The sequence below is a fragment of the Colius striatus genome, chromosome 1 (genome assembly GCF_028858725.1).
Source record: "Colius striatus isolate bColStr4 chromosome 1, bColStr4.1.hap1, whole genome shotgun sequence".
Taxonomy (NCBI): domain Eukaryota; kingdom Metazoa; phylum Chordata; class Aves; order Coliiformes; family Coliidae; genus Colius; species Colius striatus.
Genome location: NC_084759.1, coordinates 87295464 through 87322007, shown reverse-complemented (window position 1 = coordinate 87322007; position 26544 = coordinate 87295464). Strand labels below are relative to the sequence as shown.

The following is a 26544-nucleotide window of genomic DNA, read 5'->3' as shown; positions in this document are numbered from 1 at the left end:
GCTGGTGGTGCAAGCAGTTGGAGGAGAGAGAGAAACAATCATGTGGACCCCAAGGTCAGTGATGAAAGAGAGGAGGAGCTGTGCTGGAGCAGAGACTCCCCTGCATCCTGTGAAGAGGACTGGTGAAGCTGAGATTTGTTTGCACTTCATCAAAGACCCTGAATCAAGGGTAGTGACTATGCCCAGAGGAGGTTATGTCCCATGTGAGGGACCCCATATTGGCAGAAGCCATAGCCTCTGGGAGGAACCCACACCAGAGAAGTTCCCGTGGGAGGAACCCCGTATCGAAGCAGGGGAAGAATGCTAGGAGTTGTCCTCCTCTGAGAAGACAAAAGCAGCAGAGCCCATCTGTGAGAGACTGACCACATCCCCCATTCCCTGCTCCCCTGAGCCGTTGAGGGGGGAGGAGGTAGAGATATCGGGAGCAGTGAGCTGGGCCCAGGAAGAAAGGAGGGATGGGGGAGGAAGATCTTAAAGTGCTGGTTGTAATTTTCTCATCATCCTGCTCCCTTTTTGCTTTTATTCCGTTCTGTTTCTTGTAGGTAGTAGAATAAACTTTCCTACTTTCCTCTCTAAGTCGAGTACTGGAGTCTGTTTTACCCTGAACCATAATTGGCAGCAAGCCCTCCCTGCCCTTGTCTTAATCCACAACAACCTTGCTTATCTTTTTTCCTCCCATTTCACTGGGGTCTCCACCATCCTAATGATGGTGGGGGTGGATGGGGGGCAGTGAGCAAGAGACTGTCATGTTGCTTCATTGCTGTCTGGGCAGAACCACGACAACTGTGTACTTCCCACAGAAAGAAGGCAGGTTGCCTCTCAGGTGGAAGCGGTTCAGGCATTACACACATTGCTGTTGTGTTTTGCTGAACCATTCTGCAAGCACTTTTGCATTGCCAAAGTTTCCCTCTGTCTTGTTTCTTGCATGTTTCCAGAAGAGTTCCTGCCATCACCCACAAAATAACTAGTATGGAGAAGTATCTTGTTGAAAGATGCAGGTACTTTCCTGCCCCCTTCTTGATCAGAAGATTCTGACCTTAGTTTCTCCAACTCCTGTCTAGGTAAACACAATTTCAATATCAGGCAGCAGCAAACACCTTCTTAGTTCTCCTCTCATCCCTCCCATGCCAAATTCCTTTTACTGCAGGCAAGAAGTTGGTTTAATAATCTGATTTTGATATTCAGTGTTCAGTGCTAAGTAAAAAAAATACAATGAAACTGGTCACTAAAACCAGGCTCCAGGTTCAGGATGAAGAAGCCTGAAGTTATACTATAATTTGAACTCTGAACTCTTTTAAGAAAAAATAAGAGTGCTTAGAAGATAGAAGCCTATCCAAACAATGGATAAACTGTTTGTCTTCTTAGCTGTTTATGCCCCATTTAAGCTAATGTTTTATTGGGTTAACCTCTATTTGACCCAGTAGATGGACAAGTTGTTTTTCCTTGAGCTAGTCATTAGCTCAACCGTAACTGATATTCCCAAGGAGAAACTTCATTTAAGTTGAAAAAAACAAGAAAATCAATGAACAGATGACCTCAGGACTAATGAGCACGCTGAGTTCAGTCCCTTTCCATAATCCCTCCTTCCCTGAAGCCCCGGTAAAGTAAAAGACAGAGAGGAAAAACAGGAAAAGGGAAGCATTTATGCACTTACCTGTGAGAATGCAATCCCAAAAGCCACTCCAGCTATGATTCCCATATTTGTCTCCATAAAACTGGTCACCAAGTCATAACAGCCCTGGAAAACAAACAAAATCATTCCTTGCATCGACCTTCCCTGCCACGAATGCATGCATACAACTCTCTCCTTCAAAATGGACTTGGGCTAGACAACATTTTTGCTCTAATTTTTAACAACAGCACCTCTCTATTTAATAGCTGTTCCAAGTGAATGATGGAAAGTGGTGGCAAAACCAGTTCTTTTTAGAAATGAATGTATTTTAGTACTTTTAAAAGCTAAATGTGGTGTTGCACTCATTTTTATAGGTCTTATTAAATAAAGTCAGTTTTACTTGTTTTAAAAAACAGTAATACAGTTTTGACCTGAAATCAAACCAGTAAAAGTATACTGCAATGCTATAATAAATACAGGTGGCAAAACTGAACGAATGATGCTGACTTCATAATACTCCAGATATTTAATATAAGCATGCTTCAGGTATTCAGTGGCACGTTCTGCTTACTTTCGTCTGTCAAAGGACATCAGCCAAGGTACTGAGTAGTGTATAACCTTAAACCATATAACAAAGTTATCAAGGGTTTTGTATGGAGTGCCTTGGTTGGTTTGTTCCCTCATGTGATCCCCAATTTTTTCTCTCTCTAGCATAGACCCTGACTCCATCAGCTGACTTGCTTCCTCTTGCTTCAATTCACAGCCCACACCAGGGCCAGAAGGTTCATGTACATTCCTGCCCTTCTCTTGCATAGGGTTTTTTTGAGATATCCCCCTCAATATGATAATTTTTACCAAGTTTCTCTCCTCACCTACTCTGCCCCTCGAAAAAGCATTTGAAATTGGCTGTCCTAGTTTATGGTGCCTAAATGAACCTGAACAAGTGACACAAAAAGAAAGATGACATCTATTTTTTCTTTCATTAATTCATCTGCAAACCAAAGCCATCCTTTTGCCATGCTTCCTCAAATGGTCAACACCACTCCCAGCTTAAGGCCAGTCCCAAGGCATTGTATTTAACATCACAACTTTATCCACTCTATCAGAACTTGGAAAAATAACAGAGTTCCCTGCCTCAATTTGGACTCGTGTCTTGTAAGACAGAGTGTTTCCACAGTCACCCTCCATCCACACACCTCTCACTCCTGCAAACGCTGCAGGAACTCTTTACATGAATTCAGGGCATTAGGTGCTTGTAAAAACTAACAGCTAGAAGATAAGAAGAATGTCCTTTGTTAGAGACAGGCCATTCATGAACTAGATTGTATCATTCCTTTAACCTCTTTTATAATTTCAGAAGCCATTTTCTTTAATCCTGAGAGTAATGAAGTGGCAAGCCTAATAGCTGAGGTCCAGCACAGCTGTAACTCATTTCTGAGATGTTTAAGTACACATATTAATCCTTAATTATGTCTTACAACAGGGTACAGTATGTCAGATTCAAGCATGCTTATTTAACACATCGAGCAACTATAGATGTGTGTGTTTTATACATGTTTTGAAATGAGATTAGATTTCTCAAGCCGTGCTTTCATTCCCTCTGACATGGCTTAATGTTCTCCACAGCTCTTCTGAAATCTGTTCTGTTCAACAGCCTTCAAGAGACGCAACATCTAACAGCAATGGTAATTTGAGACAGACAGAAGATCTCTTTAAAAATATGCAAATGAGAGAGTTTTGATCACTCTCTTCATTTGAAGACTGTTTTTCTAAATCACAACAATATGTTTTGTAAAGTACATTGAATAAATACAGCTTATTTGCTCAGTCCTTACTATGCACAGAGTGCAAGAAGCACCCAATGGTTGCATATACACTACCAGTGGTGTGTGAATCACTGCAAGCACACATCTGGGTGCTGATTCAGAGGACAGAAGTGACAATTCAGCAGGTATCTGATCCTTATTGACTCCACAAGTCTGTTCCTTTATTAATATTTTAGAGAGAAGTTGTTCTTCACGTTTGTTGGTAATGAACTCTGCAGATCAAAAGCACTGTATGAATATGAATTAGCTAATACTAATGACAGCTCTTAAAGTTAGTCATTAGTCCCACGTGAGATGAAGAAACAGACAGACTAAATGAATGATGTACCCTAAGCGATGTACCTGGACACTAAGCCAGCTAGTGGCAGAATTGGCAAAGAAAATCCAGGAATGTTGTCTTTTAGTCCTGCCATTAGCCCTGGAGATGTATAACAGATGTATATATGATCTGCTTAGGGACAAGGTTTAGTAGTGGCCTTGGCAGTGTCAGGTTAGTGGTTGGACTTGATTATCTTAAAAGTCTTTCCCAACCAAAACCAATTCCATGATTCTATGATTAGTTTAACACTCTTGGTTCAAACTGCTAGTAATATGATTAGCTCATAGAGAACTTGTCTTACTGATAATTTTGCAAGATCCACCAAAAAGATGCATTTCAAATATACCTGTCCACAGAAGTGGCAATAAAGTGTCTTCCACAACACAGACAATATGTACTTTTCTTCTCAACACACATACAGCAAAGTACCTATTTCCAAGATGAGCAAGGGACTCAGGTCAGAGACAATGACGTTTGCTTCCTACCTGAAGTGAAAGCCTAGGGCCACACAACATTTCCTTCTGCTTGCTTTTTCTTCTCATGTCCCTTTCAGAAACATCCCACCTTGCTCAAACATTTGGGACAACTCCGAGATCTCATAACTGCTAAACAGAAATCTTCACAACCTTTGACTACAAGCAGTTGTCTCAGAAAATGCAATACCATGTCACAGGACACATGAAATTCCCCTAGGTTACTAAATCAAGTAACTAAGTCAACTGCTTCCCGAGGAATCAGCAGTCCTTTTCTGTCTGGTGACTCATGCGTTGACAGGAGAGATGCAAGCATGCTGGGAGTTACTAGCTTTGGACCAGAACAAGCTCATTCATCCCCCAGCTGCTTCCTACAATTTAGCAGGCATCCTTTGCCAGAGGAACAAGCAAGTGGGCAGGGATTTCTCTGTGCATGCAAAGCATGCACAGCAAGCCTGGTACTTGGGAGAAACACCAGAGTGGCACTGGGAATGCAAATGGCACCTGCTCAGTTTTGCAGACAGGAAAGGTTCAGAGAGAGTGGCCATCCCAAACTGAAAAGGTGAGACCACTGGTAGAGTACCAGTCATACCACAAAGCTTTCCTGCTGGGAAGGTAGGCAAAAGGTGGGCAGGAGGAACTCTTTCACTGATAGGGTTGTTAAGCATTGAAACAGGTTGCCCAGGGAGATCATCCTTGGAGATATTCAAGAGATGCACAGATGAGCTGCTGAGGGACATAGTTTGGTTTAGTGATGGGCCTGGCAGTGTGAGGTGAGTTGTTGGACTCGATCTTAAAAGTCCTTTCCAGTCATAATGATTCTAAGATTCTAAGCAGGGGTTCAGCATGTGCTGTCCAGCAGGGACCCTACCTACAGCAGCTGCTGGCTGTAATGCACATCCTCTGGATCCATTCCATCCTGCTTTTCACCTTCTTTCCACTTCTACAAAAACTAAAAGTTACTACAAGTTCATGAAGGGCAACTGAATCCTTTATATCATGCGACCCAGCAACAATACTTTGCTGGTGGCAACTGTGAGTTTCTTAACAGACAGATGTCACAAACGTTCCACGTATGTCTGTATCAAGTGGCTCTCATTAAGCTATTACAGAAAAGAAAGGCTTATTGGAAAATAATCCTCTAGAGTTTTTTTATTTTTGGTTTTTAATACATGCTAGAAAATGTTGCCCACTTGACTGGTTTTAAAAGCAAAATGATTCAAGTTGGGCTCAGTCACCACTCCAAACTCCCGATTCACAGGTGACTGAGGTGAAAAGGATAGAAAACAGAAGACAGAGAGGCATTTTCCTGTTTCCTCTGTTATCTACTCAGGAATTTTATTTATTTTTTTACAATTCAACTCTGGAAACAGAGTCAGAAAAATAATAATCCTTAATTAGGACTAAGCTATGCAGCAACTTATCCACAATACCATTCCTGTCACCAGCAAACTGTTGCCTCTCTTGCAAACCTCAAGTGAGAAGAAAGAATTGATGACGCAGTAGACTTAAAGCAGTAACTTCAGTTGTATTTCTGCAGTGCAGTGTCTGCTATGTATGCTGTACTCTTTTATCTTTATTCCTCCCTCCCTCCTTTTCTTTGTATTTTCTGTATTTTTTATTCTGCAATTACTCTTTCTCTTCCTCTTTTCCCAACCTGCTTTCCCAACACTACCTGCTCCTGTAGGTCACCCCAGTGGAGGGAGGGGCCACTCATGCTGCCTCATGTTTTCTCTGGGATGATAGTTAAGTTCTGGCACCAAAATTACTGTTTGCATGTAAACAAGAGTAAAACCTTCCCTTCACCTAGCTATGTCTTTGTCCTCAACAAATCCTCACAGCATTCAGCAAGAGAGAGCAGAGAAGTGCTGACTGACCTAACCCTCAAGGGTAGCCAAGTGCACATGCCACTCGTGGTCCTGTGCTCAGTCAGCGTTGCCTCTGTGTGCAGTGACAGACCTCAACCTCTGCTGTGAGGAAGGGGAACGAATTCCTTCCTCATCAGAAATGCCGCTGCACCTGGTCATTTAAGAAAGGCCAGCTTAAAGGATTTGACAGCAAGTAGGAGCCAAAGCCCAGCCTTACCATCACTCCAGACCAATACACGTTACCAGCCAATCACTCAAAATGAAATGCAACTGCAAGCAGCCATATGCTCCATGGGTGTACCGGATGGTTTCTCAACAACTGCCTCTGGCACAACGTTACTGGTACCTTCTGGTTTACTTTAGTGGCAGCCACAGTCATGTTGCGCAGATCCTGAGTATTGCAGTCACTGGAGTTCATGCAACAGCTCGTAGGGATGCCGTGTTTGAAGAAGTAAGGGCTGGTGCTCCAGTTGGTGTAGCTCTGAATGCCGCAGCAGCTCAGCTGTGAGGAGCAAGAGGCAGGTTTAAAAGAAACAAACAACAAATAATAATTAAAAACAGTACTGAATCATCACTGCCCACTTAATAAGCTCATAATCAAAATAAAGACAGATTGTCTCCAGTTTGGACAAGCAGGTACCACTCCCTGACCCATTTATCAAAAAAGGAACAGGCAGGTCATTTACAGGAAACTGGAGCAGACAACATGCCCCAAAATTAAGTACTTTATGAGCAGAGCTACTGTTTGTAACGTTTGACAAAGTTCCTGCCATAAAGCCAGCTTTTTTTTGAGTTGCAAGTGATTCTGTGAAAGTCTGTTGAGGCTTTTTCATTTATTCATTTCCTTTCTTACTTAGTTATTCAATTAAAGATTTTCCTGAAAATTCCAAGACAGGGCCTCACAATGCGGTCAAAAGAAATGGCTTTAAAAACCCCACAGCATTACACAGAATTACATGTAACACACACAGGGTAAAACTAGTACAACTTGCTAAGGTGAAGCAACCCTCTCTAACCCACAAAAGCAATTTCTAGGAAAATTCACTGAGCTGTGAATAGAAAGAGACCATATGCTCATAGAATGTGTCTATGAAATCAACTTAAAACCTATAAGCTGGGAATGATATTCTGCTCTAGATAATGAGCTTGGAAGACAGTCACTCAAAGATAAGGACTACGTGCTGAATATTCTGCATGAAAACAGCTTATAAATGTAGTTCCTGTAAAAACAGAGCTACAAATGAAATTAATGTTTTGCTACGACAGAAACACCGAACAATTAGTCAAAACTTTGACTTGGTTTTGCCAACTCTAAGCAATGAGAAGGTAAAAATACAGGTTTATCACTAGGCAATCAGACAATCAGATGGCAGAATAAATTCACTTTCAGAGAAGCTGTGTTAGAGGCACAGTTTCAAACACACTGAGGGGCCCAACATCTAGATGTTCTAGGAGATCTGAAAGTCAGCAATACAATGACATTAAACTTTCAGCCATTCAGGAAGCTACAGTCATATGAAATGCAAATTGGCTCTTAGGCTGTGTTGTGAGCTGAAGGGATAGCTTCCTGCTACAGAACATTTTCCCTTAGGAATTTAAATGTGATGTGTTGTAGTTGGTAGACTTGGTCCCTTATGAGTGGTATCTCCAACTGGTTTGGCCATGCTGTGGCGTTTGCTCGTGCCCTGACAGAAGGCAAGGCAACCTTCTGTTGTCTTGTTACCACAACTCCTGGGTCAGAAAGGCTCTTCCACCAAGCACCTAACTCATCCCTCAAGCATGGCTAGACAACACCTTTCATTGCTAGCATCGGTAGCACATTTGCCTATCTCCTTTTCCTCTGGAGAAAATACACTCTGTTTCTTCCCTTAGCTCACTAGATCTCCTCTGCTAACCTCACATTGGACCTGTGAACAGAACTGTAGCAGTTTATCAATGATAGAGGATGATAGATTATAAATCCATACATCTCATCCAGCTCAAATTTACAATGTCTCATAATCCTGCAGTCCTTAAGAACAAGGTGTGTTCTTAATAGATAAAACTGGCCTCTAAATCTAATTCGAGATATGAGACCAATAACAAGGAAGTGGGACAGGGTGTGTCTTTTTAGACAGTTTGTTCATTAGAACTTGGGCATCTTGAACAAGCATATCAGTTGAAATTCTTTTTCTCCAGGCCAGTTTTGCCAGCCTCTAATTTTGGTTGCAATATACAGCTTGCAGATTGAGCCATCCACACTCCATGGGCTGCGATCAAACCTGAAAGTATGCTTTGTCTCAATTTACTCACTTTTAATATCCAATTTTAGACTTACACTCTCCTGTACGTTATCCACCGCATGGCTTCGCTCATCGTTCTTGTTGTAATTCTGGATTGCTTCAGTGTATGTCCTAAGGAAAGTATCCTTGATCTACGCGGGTGAGGAAAAAAGCCAGCCCACATGAGCAATGAAAAGCACAACAATAGAAACAGTTTTCACAGCAAGCAAATGCATTTCCAAACCTAGAAAAAACACACAAACTGTCCCTTCCCGCTTGCTTTCAGGTGTGTTTTCAGAGCTGGCAGAGCTCCCTCTTAACTGTCAGGAGTTAATCATGCCATTTTTCAAGTGGAGTCTACCTAGCAGATGCAGAAAGAAAACTAGCCCAGCAAACTGCTAGGTTTTAAAACCCAGGAAATTACTTAACAAGAAAGATACCCTTTGATGCTTTTTCCCCAAACACTTTGTTCCAGCACTAAGCCTGAAGGATATTATGTGCTTCTGTCTGCTCATGGATGCCTGGTGGGATTCGAAGCTTGTGCAAATGCCTTTGCAACAGAAGCCAGTGTTATCAAAAGCAGACATGAATTCCCTGACTGGGCAGCAGCCCTCATGCCCAGCACCACAGGCATGTGGGTAAGGAACAAGAGGTCTCTTGGTTTCAGAAGATCAGGCACATTGACTGGGTGGTAAAGGGGTTGGGTAGCAGATGATTTGGGCAATCCACATAGCTGTGACCTTCCCAAGAGACTGCCTTTCCCAAAAGGAAGCAGAAGTCTGACACTGAGGCTGCTGCAAGTCAAGCCAGAGGAAATAGGAATCCTTAGCAGATGGACAGGTATTTGAGGATCAAATTTAAAACTATCCACCACTTGCAAGAGTATGCACCAGAAAAACCTATAGAAAGGGAAATCTCGTGTCAAAAGAGATATAAAACCAGCTGATACAAAGAGGAGAGACAAGGAGGGTCTCTGGAGTTGTCTTGCTCCAGCACTAATGGCATGTAGGTCCATGGACTTAAAGCCAGAGATAGACCTGATTACAGTGGATAAAGCAGAAGTGCTACTACAAATTTAGACCATCACGATTTTTAAAGCTTCTTCCTGTCACAGTTTCCTACCTCACTCTATTTCTAATCTCTCCTTATTCTCAGGATAGAAACAAAATCCCATCCCACACCCCCCGTTCGCCTCCCACTCTCCCCCCCACCCCAAAGAAAAAGATTTACAAAACATTGAGTCTGGTCTGATGCAGAAGTGCTCTCTGCCTTATATAAACAAGAATTTGCCTGGCTGAAGAAGCTGTGTTTGAGAAAAGTGTTTAATCTATTTTGCAGCTCTCAGCATATGTAAAAGAGTAAAGAAGATCTTACATGATGGACACACAAAAACCCGATAGCTCCAGAGTAAATTATCAGGCAGCTGAGGCCAAGAGCTTTGGCTAAATCCCTTCATTTGGAATCACATCAGTTTTTAAGAGCTGCACATGTTATTGTTGCACATCAGCTGCATCCCTGGAGATGTGTATGGAGCTGCCGAGCTCAGCGACCTACACATTTTCCACGCTCCAGAGAACTTCTCAGCAGCTCCTGCCCAGGGAGGCACTGCCATATGCAAACACAGCACATTTCCACCTACCTCGTGGCGAAACACAAACCCTGAAATGCCAGCCACTAGCTCAGCCAGGAACACCAGGGACAAGAACATGGCATACTGAAAAGGAAGCAGGCAAGAGAAGTCAGAACGTGACAGGCTTTTATCTCAGCACAGGTACTGCTCAGTTATCACATAAAATTTATCTTCCCATTCTAGACGCCCTGTAAAGAAGTTAAGAAAACAAAAGTCTTTCAGAGGCGATACATAGATTCTTGCATGGATATATTACATGTGTTTATATAACTCACAAATCGTATGCCTTGTCTAATAACTGACTTTTCTGTTCCCACATTTCTTAGTGTTCTCATATAAATTAAAACACACTCACATGCCAGCAGTGATCCAGGTCGCTTAGGTTTTGATCTTGTGATAAGGAATACAAACAAAGCCTTCATTGTTTGCATGGCACTTTGCTAAAGTAAATAGGCTTCTCTGGTGTTTTGTTTTGTGTTTATCTGTCTCACTGCTATATTAGGATTTGCTGCCCGATTCCTGAAGTTTCTCCTATGAATGAACTGTACCGTTGACTTCACTAGAAATATTCTCATGGTAATACTAGACAGATGCCTCAAATGCTATGCTGAGCTGAGGCCTGTGTCTGGCTTTCAGGGCAACATTTGGATATGGAGCTAAACAAATCTTGAAAACAGTGCTTTCAGTGTAGACACTCACAAAGTATTTGTATTGGGTTTTTGTGGCAAGGCTTTGGTAGCTGGTACAGATGGCTACAGGGGTGGCTTCTGTAAAAAGCTGCTAGAAGTTTCCCCAGGATCTGTGGACTCGTGGAGAAAGAGAAGCCCACACTGGAGCAGGTTTTCTGGCAGGACTTGTGATCCCATGGGGAAATCACACTGGAGCAGTCGGTTTCTGAGGGATAGCAGCCTGTGGAAGGGATCCAGTCTGGAGTAGTTTATGAAAAACAGCAGCCTCTGGGAAGTACCCGTGTTGGATAAGTTCATAGAGGACTGTCTCCTGTGGGAGAAACCCCATGCTGGAGCAGGGAAACTGTGAGGAGTCCTCCCCTTGAGGAGAAAGGAGCAGCAGAGAAATGTGTGATGAACTGACTGTAAGGTCCATTTCCTCTTCCCCTACGGTGCTTGGGAGGGAGGATGTAGAGAATTTGTGAGTAAAAATAAGCCCAGGAAGAAGGGATGGGTGGGGGAAAGTTGTTTTTAAGATTTAGTTTTTATTTCTCGTTACCTGACTCTGATCTGATTAGTAATAAATTAAACTAATCTTCACAAGCTGTGCCTGTTTTGCACATGATGGTAACTGCTGAGTGATCTCCCTCTCCTTATCTCAACTTGTAAGCCTTTTCTCTTCCCTCTCCCCTGTCCAGCTGAGGAGGGCAGTGACAGAATGGCTTTGATGGGCACCTGGCATTCAGACAGGGTCAAACCACCACATTATTAAAAACGCATCTAAACACAAACAAAGAAGGTAAAGAAACAAATGCAAAGTGGGATGGTAAAATTTGAAGTTGGGGTTTAATTTCGTTGAGAGAAAATTACCTTTTTTCTCCACCTGCTAAATAATGGCTAATTAAAAAACCAAAACATATCAAATTCATTTCAATCCTATCAGGATTTAGTGGAAAGAGGAGAATTTATTTTTAGTGGAAGACTGTTGGGGAATGCAGGACAACTGTGAAAGCAGAAGTAGAAAAATCACTCTCTCCAATTAATGCAGCTGTCAAACCAGTCCTGGTACTCTGTTCAGGACAGAAAGAAAGTTCTTTACGTGTACAACGCAAATAAAACCATGCACTTGGAACAGCACATGCCATTCAGTGGTATACCTTTAAAAAAGTCACATGACTTACACAGCAACTAGCAGAGATTGATTTCCTATGGATTTGTATCATCATTCACCTTTACTCCTTTCCCATCTGGACTGCTGTAACTCCAACAAGCCTCTACACGTGCCCTAACAGCATATCACCAGCAAGAGACAGCAGTGGTACTCCAACAGCAACCTTAGGTACATGCTGACTGGCCACAAGAATATATCTGCTGACCCATCTGCAGCTGCTACCTCATCTCTACCTTGCCAGCAGTTGAGGAAGCTAAGTCTCTTTACAATGTCCTTTTTAAAAATATGGTTCAAACAGGAGAAGAATCATCCTGTTTCCTTAGAAAATCAGCCTTACAATATTTTAGCAGGAGATGCATTGTACTTTCAGGTCCTGTTTCACTATCTCAGTGCTTCACAGGTACTATTTCCACGTTCAAACCATAACATATGTGGGATTTTGCCCCTGAATATTCTTAGAAACACAGTTTGTTGTATAGATGTGCTTAACTTAGAGTTATTTTGACGTGCTCAAAAGCCCAGAACAGAGCAACTCAGGGAAGTTAAAACTAGACTGAGAGACAGCTGCTGTACCTCTGCTCAGTGTACCTTGAGCCCATGCTGTCTTTGAGGTGAGGACAAATACACTGTATGGAGCTTTGTTTTCTGGGGTTGACTTGTTTTATTCTAGTGAATGTTAGGAGAAAAAGAAAGACTGGTGTGCTTTTAAAAGGTACCAACTATTTTTTTTTCCCATAGATTTCACATTAGAGTATTAAAGTGACTCCTTTAAAAGATAATTTAAATGATTTTCAAATTTATGGTGCTTTGGACATTTTAAAGATTAGAAATATACCTGTCATCTCTCTCAGAAAACCAGAATGATTATAGAATTACTCACAGAGTAATTCACCAGCACCATTTCACCCTTTTCCCAACCACACACGGGCTTGTACGCCATGCAGTAGCAAAACTCATTCATACTCAATCACGGTTTTGGCAAAGATTTTTTTTCCTCTTCTTTGTCCAAAAGACACATGTGTTGAACATTAAGACCATGAAAATCTAGCTCGTGTGCCTAAAAAACCATATTAACATGTAATGAAGCTTGGCAGGGGGTGGAGCGAATCCCAATATATCAAAACCACTCTTCCCCACTTGCTTAAGGCACTTTGGCATGCTTACCAGTTTCAGCATCCATGGGCTGCCACGACAAGTGGCAAAGCAGCCGAAAAGCCCGAAGACAATGATTGTGGTGCCCGTTCCGATGAGCACATAGGGGGCATTGGTGGAGTTCTCAGCAATGAGAGAGATGTATGTGCCAAGGGTGAGCTTGCCCCAGACACCGACTGCGAGAAGTATAACACCTGTGATCTGCAAGGCAAAGAGGAGAAAGCTGTAAGGAGCTACCAGGGAAGGCATCCAAACTCAATACGCAGTGATCCTGAAGAGATTCATTGCTGCTATTGTGTTGCCAGAAGGAAGCCACAAGACTTCTACTAACTCCAGGGGGATGGAGAGAGAAAATTAATTTCCAGCATCTGGAGATGTTACATTAAGACTGCCACTGGAGGACACCTAGGACTAATCACCTCAAAGCTGACAATTGTCGAGGGAGGATGCAGTCTGTCACCTGCAGGAACAGGCTCTCTGTTCCTACAGCACATTGAGAGAGGTAGCCAACTCCATCACTCTTGCCAAAAGCCAACAATAACTGCTGGCACCTCATACCTCCTGAGTTTTACCACAAAAAGGACCTGAACCACGAAAACCTGCTGCTTGAAATCCCACCCTTTGTAAAGCCAAAGTTTCAGGAACATGAGCATCTCTTGTGGTGCATTACTCTGGTAAGCAAGCCTTCCCCAGGCTATACAGCAAATGACCTCCCTGGCTATGCAGAAGGTTTATGCCCTGACACAGGGTGAGAGGACACCAGTGGGCCCTGGGAGCTCCCAGCCTCTTGCCTGAGATGTGCAACTAAAGGCCACCATGCCACAGGGCAGCCAGGACATGCAGGAAGCCCATGATGTGCTGTACAAGGCCGTTGAGCAGTGGCCACAACTTGGATGACGCCCGTACTATCTGCTGCTTGGCACCTGATACTGACATGCCTGCTTCAAGGATGTATACACAGACCTCATTCCCACCACAGGGTGAGAGGTAGGACATGAAGGGCCAATCTTGACTGCCAGCTCTGTCAACAGTTCCTGAACTCCCCCAGAACATATTACTAGCTCCTCCTTACTAGCTACTGTTGAGGGGCAGGAGTAGAAATGTCTGACAGTATTTTCTTGTTTGCTTTCCAAGTTTTCTTTGGTCCGTATCTTTACACTGCTGTGAAATCTTGAAATTCAACATTATTACACCAAAGTTTCCCTGCAGTTGTGTGTGGAGTGGATCCTTCTTCACAGCTATGCCGCACCTAAAAAATCCCAGCTGAGCTATACTGTAAGATCTCTCAGCTACTTTTCATACAGGTTGATGCGAATTAATTCAGAGAGAGCATTCTCGAAGGAAAAAAGGAAAGCAGCTTTTTTGCTTTTTTTTACTTAGGCTAGCTCAAAAAGGATTATGCAGGGTGCATCCTCATTCACCGCCTCCCCTCTGTGCCCTTCCATTATCCTGCTGCTCCAGACTAGCAGGCAAAGGAGTGCATCCCCTGCTCAATCTGTGTCTGCAGCAGTGGCAGTAAGTGCTGCTCTGATGCAGCACTTCTCCCTCTCTGGAGAGGGAACTTTGTTCAGCAAAGCTGCTGAATAATCATAGCCACCTAAGGAAAATACCAGGAGGACAGAGGATACAAAACAGATGCTCTGATAAATATACAGTGGGAGGGATGCAGGGAAAAAGAAGAAACCCAAAAAAGAACTAAGACAGAAACAAGGAGGGGGGACCAGGCAGATAAAAGTAGTGTCCTCAGAGATAGAAGATCCTTTCTATACTAGAGAGAAAATAATCTTGCCTAGCAATCTGGGCACTCCCCAGCTCATCCCCTTCCTTCTCCCACATCTCCCAGAGCTGTATATGGAAAACGTGCCCCTACCTGGCTCCCACTCAGAGTGCACCAGAGTGCAGCACTGCCAGGGAAATCCACCACATCCCTGCTCCCTCTGACGGGCTATGGCAGAAGTCAGCATTTCTGTCACACCTCGAGGACAGGATTAGCAGGGATCTCTGCTCCCCTGCCCATGGTGGCAAGAGGAATAAACCCATCTCCTTTCTGTCTTTCAGTGCAACTGCATGAAAAGTACTGACTCTTCACTGTTGTATCCCACCAACTAACAGCTGAACATCAAAAAAATCACCAAGGAGCTTACCTACCACAGGCATCAAATGCCTCTGCTGAATCTGGTCACATCCACACACAGCACTATCTTCACCTTTCTCCCTCTTCTCCTTAACAAAAGCTTTTTCAGAGACTGCAGATTAATCAGCAGAGTCTGAAAATGAGCTGTGGGGGAGACAGAAATCCACAGAACAACTTTTGGTTTCTCGCCTGCAATTCGACAACGGGTTGGTTTCTGTGCCTGAGCTGCTGAAAGTTTTACCACTGTCCCCAGGGAGACATAAAAGCAGCCTTTGCTGCCAAAATGAACAAGCAGCGTCACATTTGAAAGAGAATTCAAGCCCTGTAATAAAAAGCATTTTTAGTTGGCTGTTTGAAACAATTACTAACCCTTTATTATGCGTTTTAAGAGTTTGGTTTCCCTCTGTCTCGGGGGGAGCTGGCCAATTTATGCTACATATGGACTCTGGAAAAAAGGAGGAGCAAAGCCTCTCCGTGGTTTAGTTTCCTTCTGCTTCTTAACAGAGCTCTGATTTACATGGACTTATGGAAATCCCTCAGTTCGTGGGGAGGTCTAAACGCCCATCAAGCTTGGCACTGTGCAGAGGGGATGGGACCTTTCCACAAAGACAAGCTGCAGTGCATTGCAGCAGCGCTGGCTGGAATTTTGCTCATGAAGAGCTAAAAACAGACGACTTCCCTGCAAACCTTTTCATGACCTTTAATTTAACAGAGCAAGAGCAGCAGTAAGGCTAACACTCACCTCCACTCAAAACCAAACCTTATTTCCTTATTTTCAAGGCACATTTTTTATCTCTCCCTCTACTGTATCATGCAATCAAGGGAACAATCAAGTGTACTGGTCTCTTGTTTGGTTTAGGTTTTAGGTTTGTTTCTTTAAAAGCAGGAGGGACAAGGGCAGATGGATGACCAAGATAGCACTGGCCTGAAAATGAGGCAGCAGCAATGCACACTGCTCCTTGCCACTCATAATCATTACATAGAATCATGGAATGGAAGGGGTTGGAAGGGACCTTTAGAGATCATCTAGTCCAACCCCCCTGCAGAAGCAGCTTCACCTAGATCAGGTTGCACAGGAACATGTCCAGGCGGGTCTTGAAGACCTCCAAGAAAGGAGACTCCACAACCCCTCTGGGCAGCCTGTGCCACTGCCCTCACAGTGAAACAGTTTTTTCATCATCTCTTGCCCCAACAGGCTGTCGGTTGTACCTGATTAATGAAATAATTTCTTGATTTGACCTGAAACCATCTCACCAGCCTAATTCTGTGTCCAGCGTGACCTGTGGGTCAAGCCCAAAAAGCCTAAGAGCAAGGTGATGTGGATCTACTTGCATCTGAAATGTCTACGAGAAAACTCAGACCACCTTCTGCAATGCAGTCACTGTTCAGTCCTCCCCAGTCCCTTCCCACTGTAATCTTTCCATTCAGACCACATCATATAATTCAGTGGCAGTATGCAAAAATATTATGAAATCATCAAGATAAATTGAGGCACATATATGGATATGATGGATACATCTTCTCCTGGAGACATAGAAAAAGATTTAAGATATCCTGGCAGTCAGAGGAGAGTGACTGAAAGCTTTTTGACTTTTAGAGCGCTCCTAAGCCAATATTCACCATCCAGTGCAGCTTGCTTTATAAACACCTGCAACAGTCAGCTCACATGGAGCAAGAGGGCAGCTGTCCCATTCCATCAGTGGACTTCTACAGCAAAACATGGCCTTCATGGAGCCCCTCCAAGAGTTAAGATTTGTCCTGGCAATGGTATGACAACTACAGCCTGTGCTAAAAACTGGGGCACAACTCGACGCCAGCTCTTCAGCAGACATAGAAGAAACGAACTACAGCTGCAGAGCTTATGATGCCCCAAATGAGACATCTGGAATGGCACAGAAAAACAAGCATTAGCAAAAGGGCAGGGGGGGGGGGGGGGGGAATTCTGCTTCTAAAGAAAGGAGAGAGTCTGCCCAAATGCAAGGACCTATGGCAGAACTGTCAGTAGCTCCTCTTTGGAGTGCTGGGACCTTGTTATCCCCATAGCTCTTGAGGGACAGAAAGGTCAAAGCAGCCTCTCTGAGCCTCAGCCCCATTTTACGCAACACCAGCTGCAAGGAGTGTGATGTGATGAAGGTGACCCTGGCTTTTGAAATCTCTTTCAAGCATCTCTGACTTCATGGTTTGTTGAGTTTTCTTGTATAATTTCAAGCTCAAAGTCCGAATATGCACAGAGGCAGCTGATGAGAGGAAGGATGCAGAGGGAAGGGCTGCCTAGATTGCTCAGTCATTTCCAATGTTAACCGGTTATCACGTACCACATCATCCCCTTGCCCAGTAGCTAATGATGAAAAGCAGGTCTCTGACCACTCCCTTTGTAACAGCACTGCGTCCCATGGGGGGCAGGGGGCCTGAGGCAAAGCCACCTACGTTGTACGCAGCCAGAGGCAGGCAGATGAAACACATCCTCAGCGCTTGTGGATGTTAAACTCACTTTTCCATGGACAGAAAAAAACAGAAGCTGTGATTATTATATTATGAGGTTACATGGGGTTTTTTGTACTGTCCTGTCCTCACAGATTTGTTAAGGGAAAGTGAAAGAGAAAAAACCCACAAAAATATCACATTCTGAGGCCTGTCACATGCTTTGACTCAGAAAAGAGTTCTGAAGTTTTCCTTGGGCTCCAAACAAACCTTGATTTACACAGTAATGGCCCACAGGTGGATAAGACAGTCAAAGCATGCATCCATCCTCAAACAGATGACATAATGAGCGACAGGTCTGTGTCAGGAGCCAAGGTAGGCCCACTTTATCTGTGTTCAGGGCCAGTCCCGTAACAAGCCCCACAAACTCAGACAGGTTTCATGTCCACCAGTGGGCTTGCAAGCAGTTTGTTCTGTCTTTTGTCAACTCTTTTTAGTGCCTGCAAACTGTCCTGCCTCTTGCACTACCATGACGAATGCTCCCTTTCTGCACATGTTTCCAGGCCAGAGTGCTTTTCACCTCCTGACATACTGTGCTCTCCTTCCATCCAGCCTTGTGCATGGCTGCTGTTGGGAGAGCCCCAGGCCTCAGAGTCCACCCAGCGAGGGAACATCCCAGCCCTGAAAGTCTTGTGCCCTGCCTGAAGCACTCCCCATCCCCGACATCCCTTCCAGCACCTCTTGCTAACAGCTGCCACCAAAGTAGTTCTCATTTTGCTTTGCCTCACTACCAGCGTTGCTGTAATGCTGCTCCAGCACAAGGGCAACCCTTTTTGACATGGGAGCTGCAGGCTGAGACCCCCAGGGCTGCTCTTGTCCACTGCCAGCACAGCACACCAGCACACTCAGTACCACAGCTGTCTTCTGCTTGCCCCTGAGTGGGAGAAGTCACTGTCAGCCTCAGGTTTGCAAGTTGCTCATACTTGCTCATAGGCTGAGACATGTCTAACTGGGAGAAGCTGGGAAAATTAAGACACTCCTTGATACACCATTATGGCACTGACCTTTCAACACCTCAAATCACGTATTTATTTTGGGGATCACAAAAGGGAAAAACAAAACAAAACAAAACCCATCCTACAACTTCTAGTTCTTTTCTGTGCTTTTTTTCTCCAGCATTCAACGTTATTAGAAAGCTATTTCATCCCGGATTTCATCAAAGGTAGATCATGTCTTCCTAACAAAAATTAACTGCAGTGAAACCCCGCAGACGCATATTTCTTCATCCAGGAAACTCGAGATGCGGTATTCAATAAAACATTATTAGGCCTGCCCTTTATTTAGGTCAAACAATTTAAAGGTTAAAAGAAACCCTAACATTGGAGATACTCAAGTAGGACAAGGGTTTTAAAGAGTACATATAACTAGAAATTGCATTGTTTTGCACTCACAGGACTCACGTATCATTGTGTCTGAACTCAGGCTTGGCAAACGCACCCCAGAAACCCTTGACTGACAGGATGGCAGGAAATGAAGCAGGTAGGCCACCTGGTCATTTTCTCTATGAAAAACACCACTGAAATCCAGACATAATGGTGAATTCTAGCTTAAAAAAAATCCGAGTAAAAATCAAGTCCCATCAGCCGTACCCTTGCTCTTGCCATGTGCATCATGTGCAAACCCCACTGGGTCTGTTCTGCCTGTGACAGTAATAGTAATTGCTGACTGGTCTCCCTGTCTTCATCTTGACCCATAAGCCTTTTGTTTTATTTTCTCTGCCCTGTTCTGTTAAAGTCAAGAAGAAGTGATTGAGCAGCTCTGGTGGGCATCTGGTGTCCAGCCAGAGTCAACCCACCACAATCACACATTTACTCTCAAATCTGAATGAAGTGAGGATTGTCAGTAGGACAGGTAAGACTGTGCATGGACCACCAAAGCATCTCTCCTTGCCTTGTCCTGTCTCTCCTCCAGTATAGTATCATAGACACATCCCACATGTCACTGATTTCAGTCAAAGGCAGGTTTTCTAGCTCTTTTGCTCGCATTGGTACAGGTGTTTCCAATGTTATCTGCAGTATTGTCCCCAGTTAGTAGATCTGATTGTGAAAAAGTTAGCATGCTATAGGCAGGCAGAAATATGATTGAACTGAATGCTAGGTCTAACTTCACTTGTCCAATAAACCATCTGGTTTTAAGACAGACAGATAAAGATATATCCAACAGCGTTAATACGAGGGCATGTGCTGCGGCTTTATAGGAGGCAGGGAGAGTGATATTTTGGTAACGCTGGACATTGTTGAAATCAGAACACTAAACACAAGAGGTTTCTCAATAAAAGGCAATAGAAAAATGTCAAATAATTACTTCTTTTCATATTGTCAGGACAGAGATTAAACCATCACCCCTCTCCTTCTAGGTAACAACAACAAAGTATATAAATAAAAGGACTCAGAGAAGAACACTTGAAAGTGCACTGTCTTTAATTCTATCAGAATTAGTCAGGAGAACATTATGTTCTCCTTTAAACCGAATGACACTACATCCTAATTGAATTTACTGTCAAATCGACCCCAAATCTCAGAGTATTGGCAGCACAGTATAAAGGGAGCTCCTTCTTTAACCTGAGATAGGAGATAGGAAAGCTACTGCATCTCGCATGCATTCAGGAGGCTTAAATGCAGAGGATCTAATTTATACGCAGGGCTTCCATATGGAACATTTAAAGTTCATAATTTACAGAGGTGAAGATGAATGTGCAGCAGTAATTGCTAGTTTATTTGTCTACATAATTCATGTCCTCCTGTTCATTACAGATGTCAGCTATTTTTATTCTTAAGCTTGGGCAAAATAAAACTTGGAACCAAATCCTGATTGATACGGAGCACTCAGCAATCCCAGCTGCTTCCAAAAGCAGCAGGAAGAGCTCAGCATTTCCCCAGACCAGCTCTTTATCCACAGAACTGAGATTCTGTAGGAAGGCAGCTTCACTAATGGATATCTCATTGTTGGCATAATTTTTCTTCTTCATTTCATATTTGCCACCTTGCTAAACAATTTTAAAACGTGTGCAACTTAAAAAGGGATCCAAAGTGGCAACAAAGAGTCGGATGCAAGAAAATCCATGTTGATGGTATTTTCAGTTCCTCGATTCCAATACTTCCCTCTCAAAACAAGAGTCTCTTTGCATTTTGGTAGAGGTATGCTGTCTCTGCACAGCTCTACTGTAATCTTCTTCTCAAACAGGCTACACAAAGTCTGAACATAAAATGGATGAAGTCAGGGGGAAAGCAGACAAGAACTAACGCAATCCATCTTGGCTGAAGTTGATAGGTGTAGCAATAGCTTTAGCAGGCTACAAGGAAATGAGAGAGGACCAAGGCACACAGCTAATTAGATCTACCAGACATTTCCCCAAAGGAGGGAAACTTTTTCATGAAGAAAACAGTCGACCTTGACTGCATCCAGAACAAATCTTGCATTAAAAGCATGTCCAGAGAGGCTTAAAAATAACTGGCCCACCTCTGGAAATTTTATATTTTTCCCCAAATAGGCAAAGGATCACATTCAAAACGTTTTGCTGTACAGCCTACCAAGCAATGGGAGTGGTTGGTTTTCAATCTGCTTCTGCCTCAGCCTCTGGGCTCTCACTAGGCAGGCAGTCGACTAAAACACACCTAAATCTTCCTTTGAGCTTCAATGTCAGCTCTTCACAGGCAGAGGGAAAGCAATAAGATATGATGTGACACGGAGACTTGTGTAAGCCAGCAACACAGCTGAATTCTGTGTTCTTATAGCTCGTGATCCTGACTACACTTACAAACCCAGTTTGGGTTACCTTTTGCACAGGATTGACCTCTGCTGGAGCTAGTAAGAAACGAAGATGTCATGAGCTGTATTGTGGGAAGAAATTAACTCTTTCCTACCCTAATTTTCCATTCAGGAAAGCTAACAATTGATGCCTATTGACAAAAGAGTCAAACACAAAACCATCACCAAAGGTGTAGTCACCAATGGTGCTGCCTAATGTTTCCACTTAAAAAAAAAAAAAAAAAAGAAAAGAAATGAAATTTTGGTGATAGACAGAAACAAATGTTTCTAGTAAAACTTCCTTGTCTGTTTTTAAGATCTTCTACAACTACAGTCTACTCAGTGAAGACTCCACTCAAGAAAAAGTTCTAAGTCGGTTAATAACCATTTTCAGACCATTTGTGAACTGAGAGACTGTAAAAGTCACTGTGTTAGAAGAAAACATTTTCAACAGCTATTCTGGTATGCAACTGCTCTAGTGCCTTCCAGTCTCTGACTTCACCATTTCTTAATACACACCCCACTACCTAACAATGTTTTGTCTCCTCGCTTTTCTAACTTAGGCTTGCCCCTTCTCTTCCTCTTCTTTCCTAACAGTTTCTCATTTAAATAATCCCTTTCTAAGAAAATACACCCAAGAGGATTTACAGAAAAACTGACATAAGATTCATTGGTTAGATGACATTCCTCTCTACAATCTATTCCATCTCACCTGGGTAGGCTCCTATTCTTTAGGTTCAGGGTTGTCTCTTCCTGTTGCACGTGCAGGATGTCCAGCCACAACAGGTCTCACTCACTGTGTTCCCCAGAAATCTATTTGAGTTATGATCCCTGCTGCTCAGCATCCACGTAGTACCAGCTGCTGTCACAAACGTGATTACCCACCACAACTCTTGCTGTTTCCATCCAAAACTACCATTCCTGTGTATTAAAATTACTGGCCCATGCCTTTGCTGCTGAAACCTTCATCAGGGATGCTAGCATGTGCAAACTACAGCCACAAGGTTGCTGCCTCTGCTCTCATGTTGCCACCTGGTCAGAGCTGAGTATCTAGGGCGCCCAGGTCAGGGGACAGCCACCAGATTTGCCCTGAAATACAGTGGAAGAGATTTTGATTAGACAGACTGATGTCAAGCGTAACAATTTGTTCTTGCACAATTACTTTCTTTAAGTGGACTACCGTCCTATTTCCTTTTCTAACATATTTTTAAGGTTCAGTGGTTTTCCTCTCTGAGACACTATTACAAGAATAGTTGTCCTGGTGAGATGACACCAGATTAATGTCCTCAGAGGTCAAATTGTAATGCTGGTAAAAAAAAAATATTAAAAGAAAATAAAATCCCGACTTTCAGATAGATGCTGAAGTGAGTACTAAGCTATCATGGAGTTAAACTGTCTACTCACCAACAACTCTGCAGAAAACAGAGCATGTACTTATGCTAACTTTAACAGTGCCTGTAACAACTACAAGGAAGTAGAGTTATGTAGTGGTTTTGCTTGGGACAGGTTTTTGGTAGCAGAGGGGCCTCAGGGGTGGCTTATTTAAACAAAGATCTGCCAGAAGCTTCCCCTGAGCTGACAGGGCCATTACCACTCAATTCTAAGATGGACTCATCGCTGACCCAAGACTGGCCAGTTAGTGACTGAAGTAACGCCTCTGTAACGTATTTGAGAAGGGGAAGAAGTTGCTGCACAGTTGCTGAACTGCATCAGCAACAGGGAGTGAGAATGTGAAAACATCTTTGCAGACACCAAGGTCAGTGGAGAAGGAGGGGGAGGAGGGTGCTTAGTTCCTGACAGAAAGACTCCCTGTGACCTGTGGTGAGGACCATGGTGAGGTAGCTGTGCCCCTGAAGTCCATGGAGGCCACTGGGAAACAAAGACCCGCTCGCAGCCCATGGAAGACCCCACACGAGAGCGGATGGATTCCTGAAGGAGACTGTGACTCCGTGGGAAGCTCACCCTGGAGCAAGTTCCTGGCAGGACCTGGGAGTCTGTGGGGAGAGAGGAGCCCAGGCCAGAGCAGATCTGCTGTCAGGACTTGTGATCCTGAGGGACACAGGCTGGAGCAGTCAGTACCTGACGGACTCTTCTCCCAGTGGGTGACCCACGTTGGGGCAGGGTGTGAGGAGCTGCCTCCGTGGGAGGTCCCATGCTGGAGCAGTTCATGAGGAACTGTAGCCCATGGGAAAGACTCATGCTGGAGAAGTTCATGAGGGACTGTCTCCTGTGGGAGGGACCCCACGCTGTAGCAGTGGGAAGTGTGATGAAGCCTCCCCCTGGGAAGAAGCAGCAGCAAAGTCCATCTGTAATAAACTGACCATAACCCCCATCCACCATACCCTGCACTGCTGGGGGGGAAGGAAGGAGAGTCCTGGGAAGAGGGAGGGGTGGGGGGAGGTGTTTTAAAATTTGGTTTCATTTCTCATCTCCCTGTTCTGATGGTTCATTAATAAATCAAACCCTTTTCTCCCCAAGTTGAGTCTGTTTTGCTGATGATGCTAATTGCTGAGTGAGCTCTCTGTCCTTATCTCGACTCACAAACCTCTCGTTTTATTTCTCTCTCCCCTGTCCAGTTTAGGAGGGGGACTGATAGAAGCACTTGGTGGCCACCTGGCACTCAGCCAGGGCTAAACCACCACAGGTTAAATGATCTCTGATAGGAAATTGTATATGTAATTCATCTGTTCTTCAGCACTCCCACCCATCCGTACACTAACCACAAACCAAGGTTTAATAACAATTTCCATCCAGGACAGAGCAGAAATGAAAACCAGGACTGTGTCACTTATTCTGTAGGAAAACCAGGTTATAAACCACACAAAGGTGATTTGAACCTTCTCCTTGCAACCAGGAAAAGAAAGCAATGATAATTTAATGAACAGCAGGGAAGAAAATATGAGAGTCATTTTGTTTGCTGCAGAATGAAGAAAAAGATATGGCCCCAAAAGTACTAAAATTGCTAAGAAAGAGTACAGTGTGTGTGGGGGGAACACACAGAGCATAGCTTCAAAAAAGCCTTGCAATGTGGATCAAACCTAATAATTTCTCGCTAATACAGAAGCAAATATCTATTCCTACTGATTTCTCCTATAGGAAAATAATTAATCACACATCACTTGTAGGAAGATTCAGGAAGAATAACGACAATAGGGACTTGATCTCCACAGTAAGAGCAAGTATATAATGAATGGTTATAACAGTCATATCCTTTTTGTGGAAACTCAGCTTTATTATACCTTGCATCTACAGAAAAATACTTGGAAATCTTAGTAAAATTATGCTCTTCCTCCTGAGACTTATGCTTATTTTTATGTAAGACAGTTCATTACATGAGAGAAAATATTCTGTTTTACAGTTTAGTCACCAGTGGCTCTATTAATTGATGTATCTTTTAAGTTGGCTGCAGACAAAAATGTGGTCATCTCTGGATAAAAATCAAATGCAGAAATACATTTCTGCTGGGAATTTTCAGACCTAATTTCTTGAAATGTAGCTTTAAATATGCATGACTGAACGTCAAAGGAAAAAGAACTTATAGTTTGGAGACACTGAAAGTGGCATCCCACTCTGACAGTTAAAGTGGAGAATTAGAGGAGGGAGGTGCCTTCAGCACCCCTCTTTAGCTTCTGGAGCATGGCTTAGAGCCCTATGGTCATTTGTGCTTCCTGAATACTGATTCAGCATGCGCACCACAGCTTCTATACCTGTCCATTGTGGTTGCTTAGGAAGAACTTGCACGGGTGGTCTGTGGCAACCAGAACAAAAATCAGGCCGGTAGGGGGCAAACTGCTTTGGACCACGCTTGTGATGGCACAGGCTGTTCCTGGGGAGCAGCTGGATGGCTTCCGCTTCAACCTGCTCAGCAGTCAGTCTCTGCAGAGCTCCAGCCTGCCTCAGGTAGGACCACACAGGTCAGGTGAGTAGCCAGCCACAGGTCACCTGTTTGTCCAAGCTGTGATGGAAGCAGCACCAGGCCTCACCTCCACCTGTTTGTCCAAGCCACAATGGATGCAGGACCAGGCCTCGCCTCTCCTTACCAGCACCTCCTCTATTGAGCTGTAGCTAGAGATGGCAGGCAGCCATAGCTTCCCTTGTCACAAATAGGGCTCACAGAGCTCAGTTTTTAAGGGCCAACAGCTACACAAAGGCTAAGGCACAAAGATGGGACCAAAAACACTGCTCAAGCTTGATATTGCACCAATAGGTGTTTCACACTCCCTGTCTCAATTCCTTCCAAGAGGTACATGACAACAGCAAATGTCAACCACGGAGAGTTGATGCAGAAGTGAGGCAGCATCTTTGCAGCATGCATCTAGTCAACATACTTCCAGAACATTCTACAAATGGCTGCACCTGCACTGCTGAAATCTCATTTGCAGCTAAGCTGCACTTTCTTTGATTTTTCTTCTGAATTTCTTTCCTCTTCTACGGTGTGTTTGGCTTTGAAGAGTGCGTAGCCTGTCTAGTGTTTGGCTAGAGATCTCGTGCCACCAAAGTCTGGATATGGCTCATCCATGAATGTCATCCAAACTCTTAGTGTTAACCACACTGCAACTGAATTTCAGCACAGCAATAGGCTAACTGATGAGAAAGCAGAGACAGTGTTCCAGTAGATGACAAAAGGAAAGGCAAACCTTCTGGCACTCAGATTAAAACTAATTAAAACCAGTCTTAATGTCTCAAGCAGCCTTTGGGCTAGATGGATTCAACCAGAGGCAATGAAATCACCTTCTAGATTTGACAGTGGGCAGAATGCACACAGAGGACTCCATCCCTGGCACTCTAGATATGGATGACCACAGAAATGGGAGCATACCATCTCACCAGTAACTCTGAGTTACTGCCTGTTTCATCAGAGAAGACATTTGTTCACATCTGCTTCTCTTAGAGACAACAGTGCTCATCTCTCTGCTTTTCTTATGCAATGCAGTGACTAGTTGACAAAAACATTGCCATTAGTTGAGAGTGTCCTTCCCTCCTTGCCAAAATTCTATGCTTTTAAAAATGTCAAAATCTATTTTTGAGGGATTAACATGGTATTGATAATTGCCAAGTCTTCAATCTGTTTTCAAAACCAACCTGGATGCATTCCTGGGTGACCTGATCTAGGTGGACCGGCTTTAGCAGGGAGGTTGGACTAGATGATCTTTAGAGGTCCTCTGCAACTCCTACCATTCTGTGATTCTGTGAGTATAGCAT

General features: G+C 43.7%; 1 protein-coding gene across 1 annotated transcript in view; it reads right to left on the bottom strand.

The window, feature by feature from the left end:
• TSPAN7 (tetraspanin 7) overlaps nt 1-26544 on the bottom strand; it is a 104956-nt gene that overhangs the window by 7049 nt on the left and 71363 nt on the right. Inside the window, exons 2-6 of the mRNA XM_061988606.1 lie at nt 12993-13181; nt 9999-10073; nt 8416-8511; nt 6445-6600; nt 1655-1738 (exon numbers count right to left, since the gene is read on the bottom strand). Coding sequence (XP_061844590.1) covers nt 1655-1738; nt 6445-6600; nt 8416-8511; nt 9999-10073; nt 12993-13181 — 600 coding nt within the window. The remainder of the gene's footprint in view (nt 1-1654; nt 1739-6444; nt 6601-8415; nt 8512-9998; nt 10074-12992; nt 13182-26544) is intronic.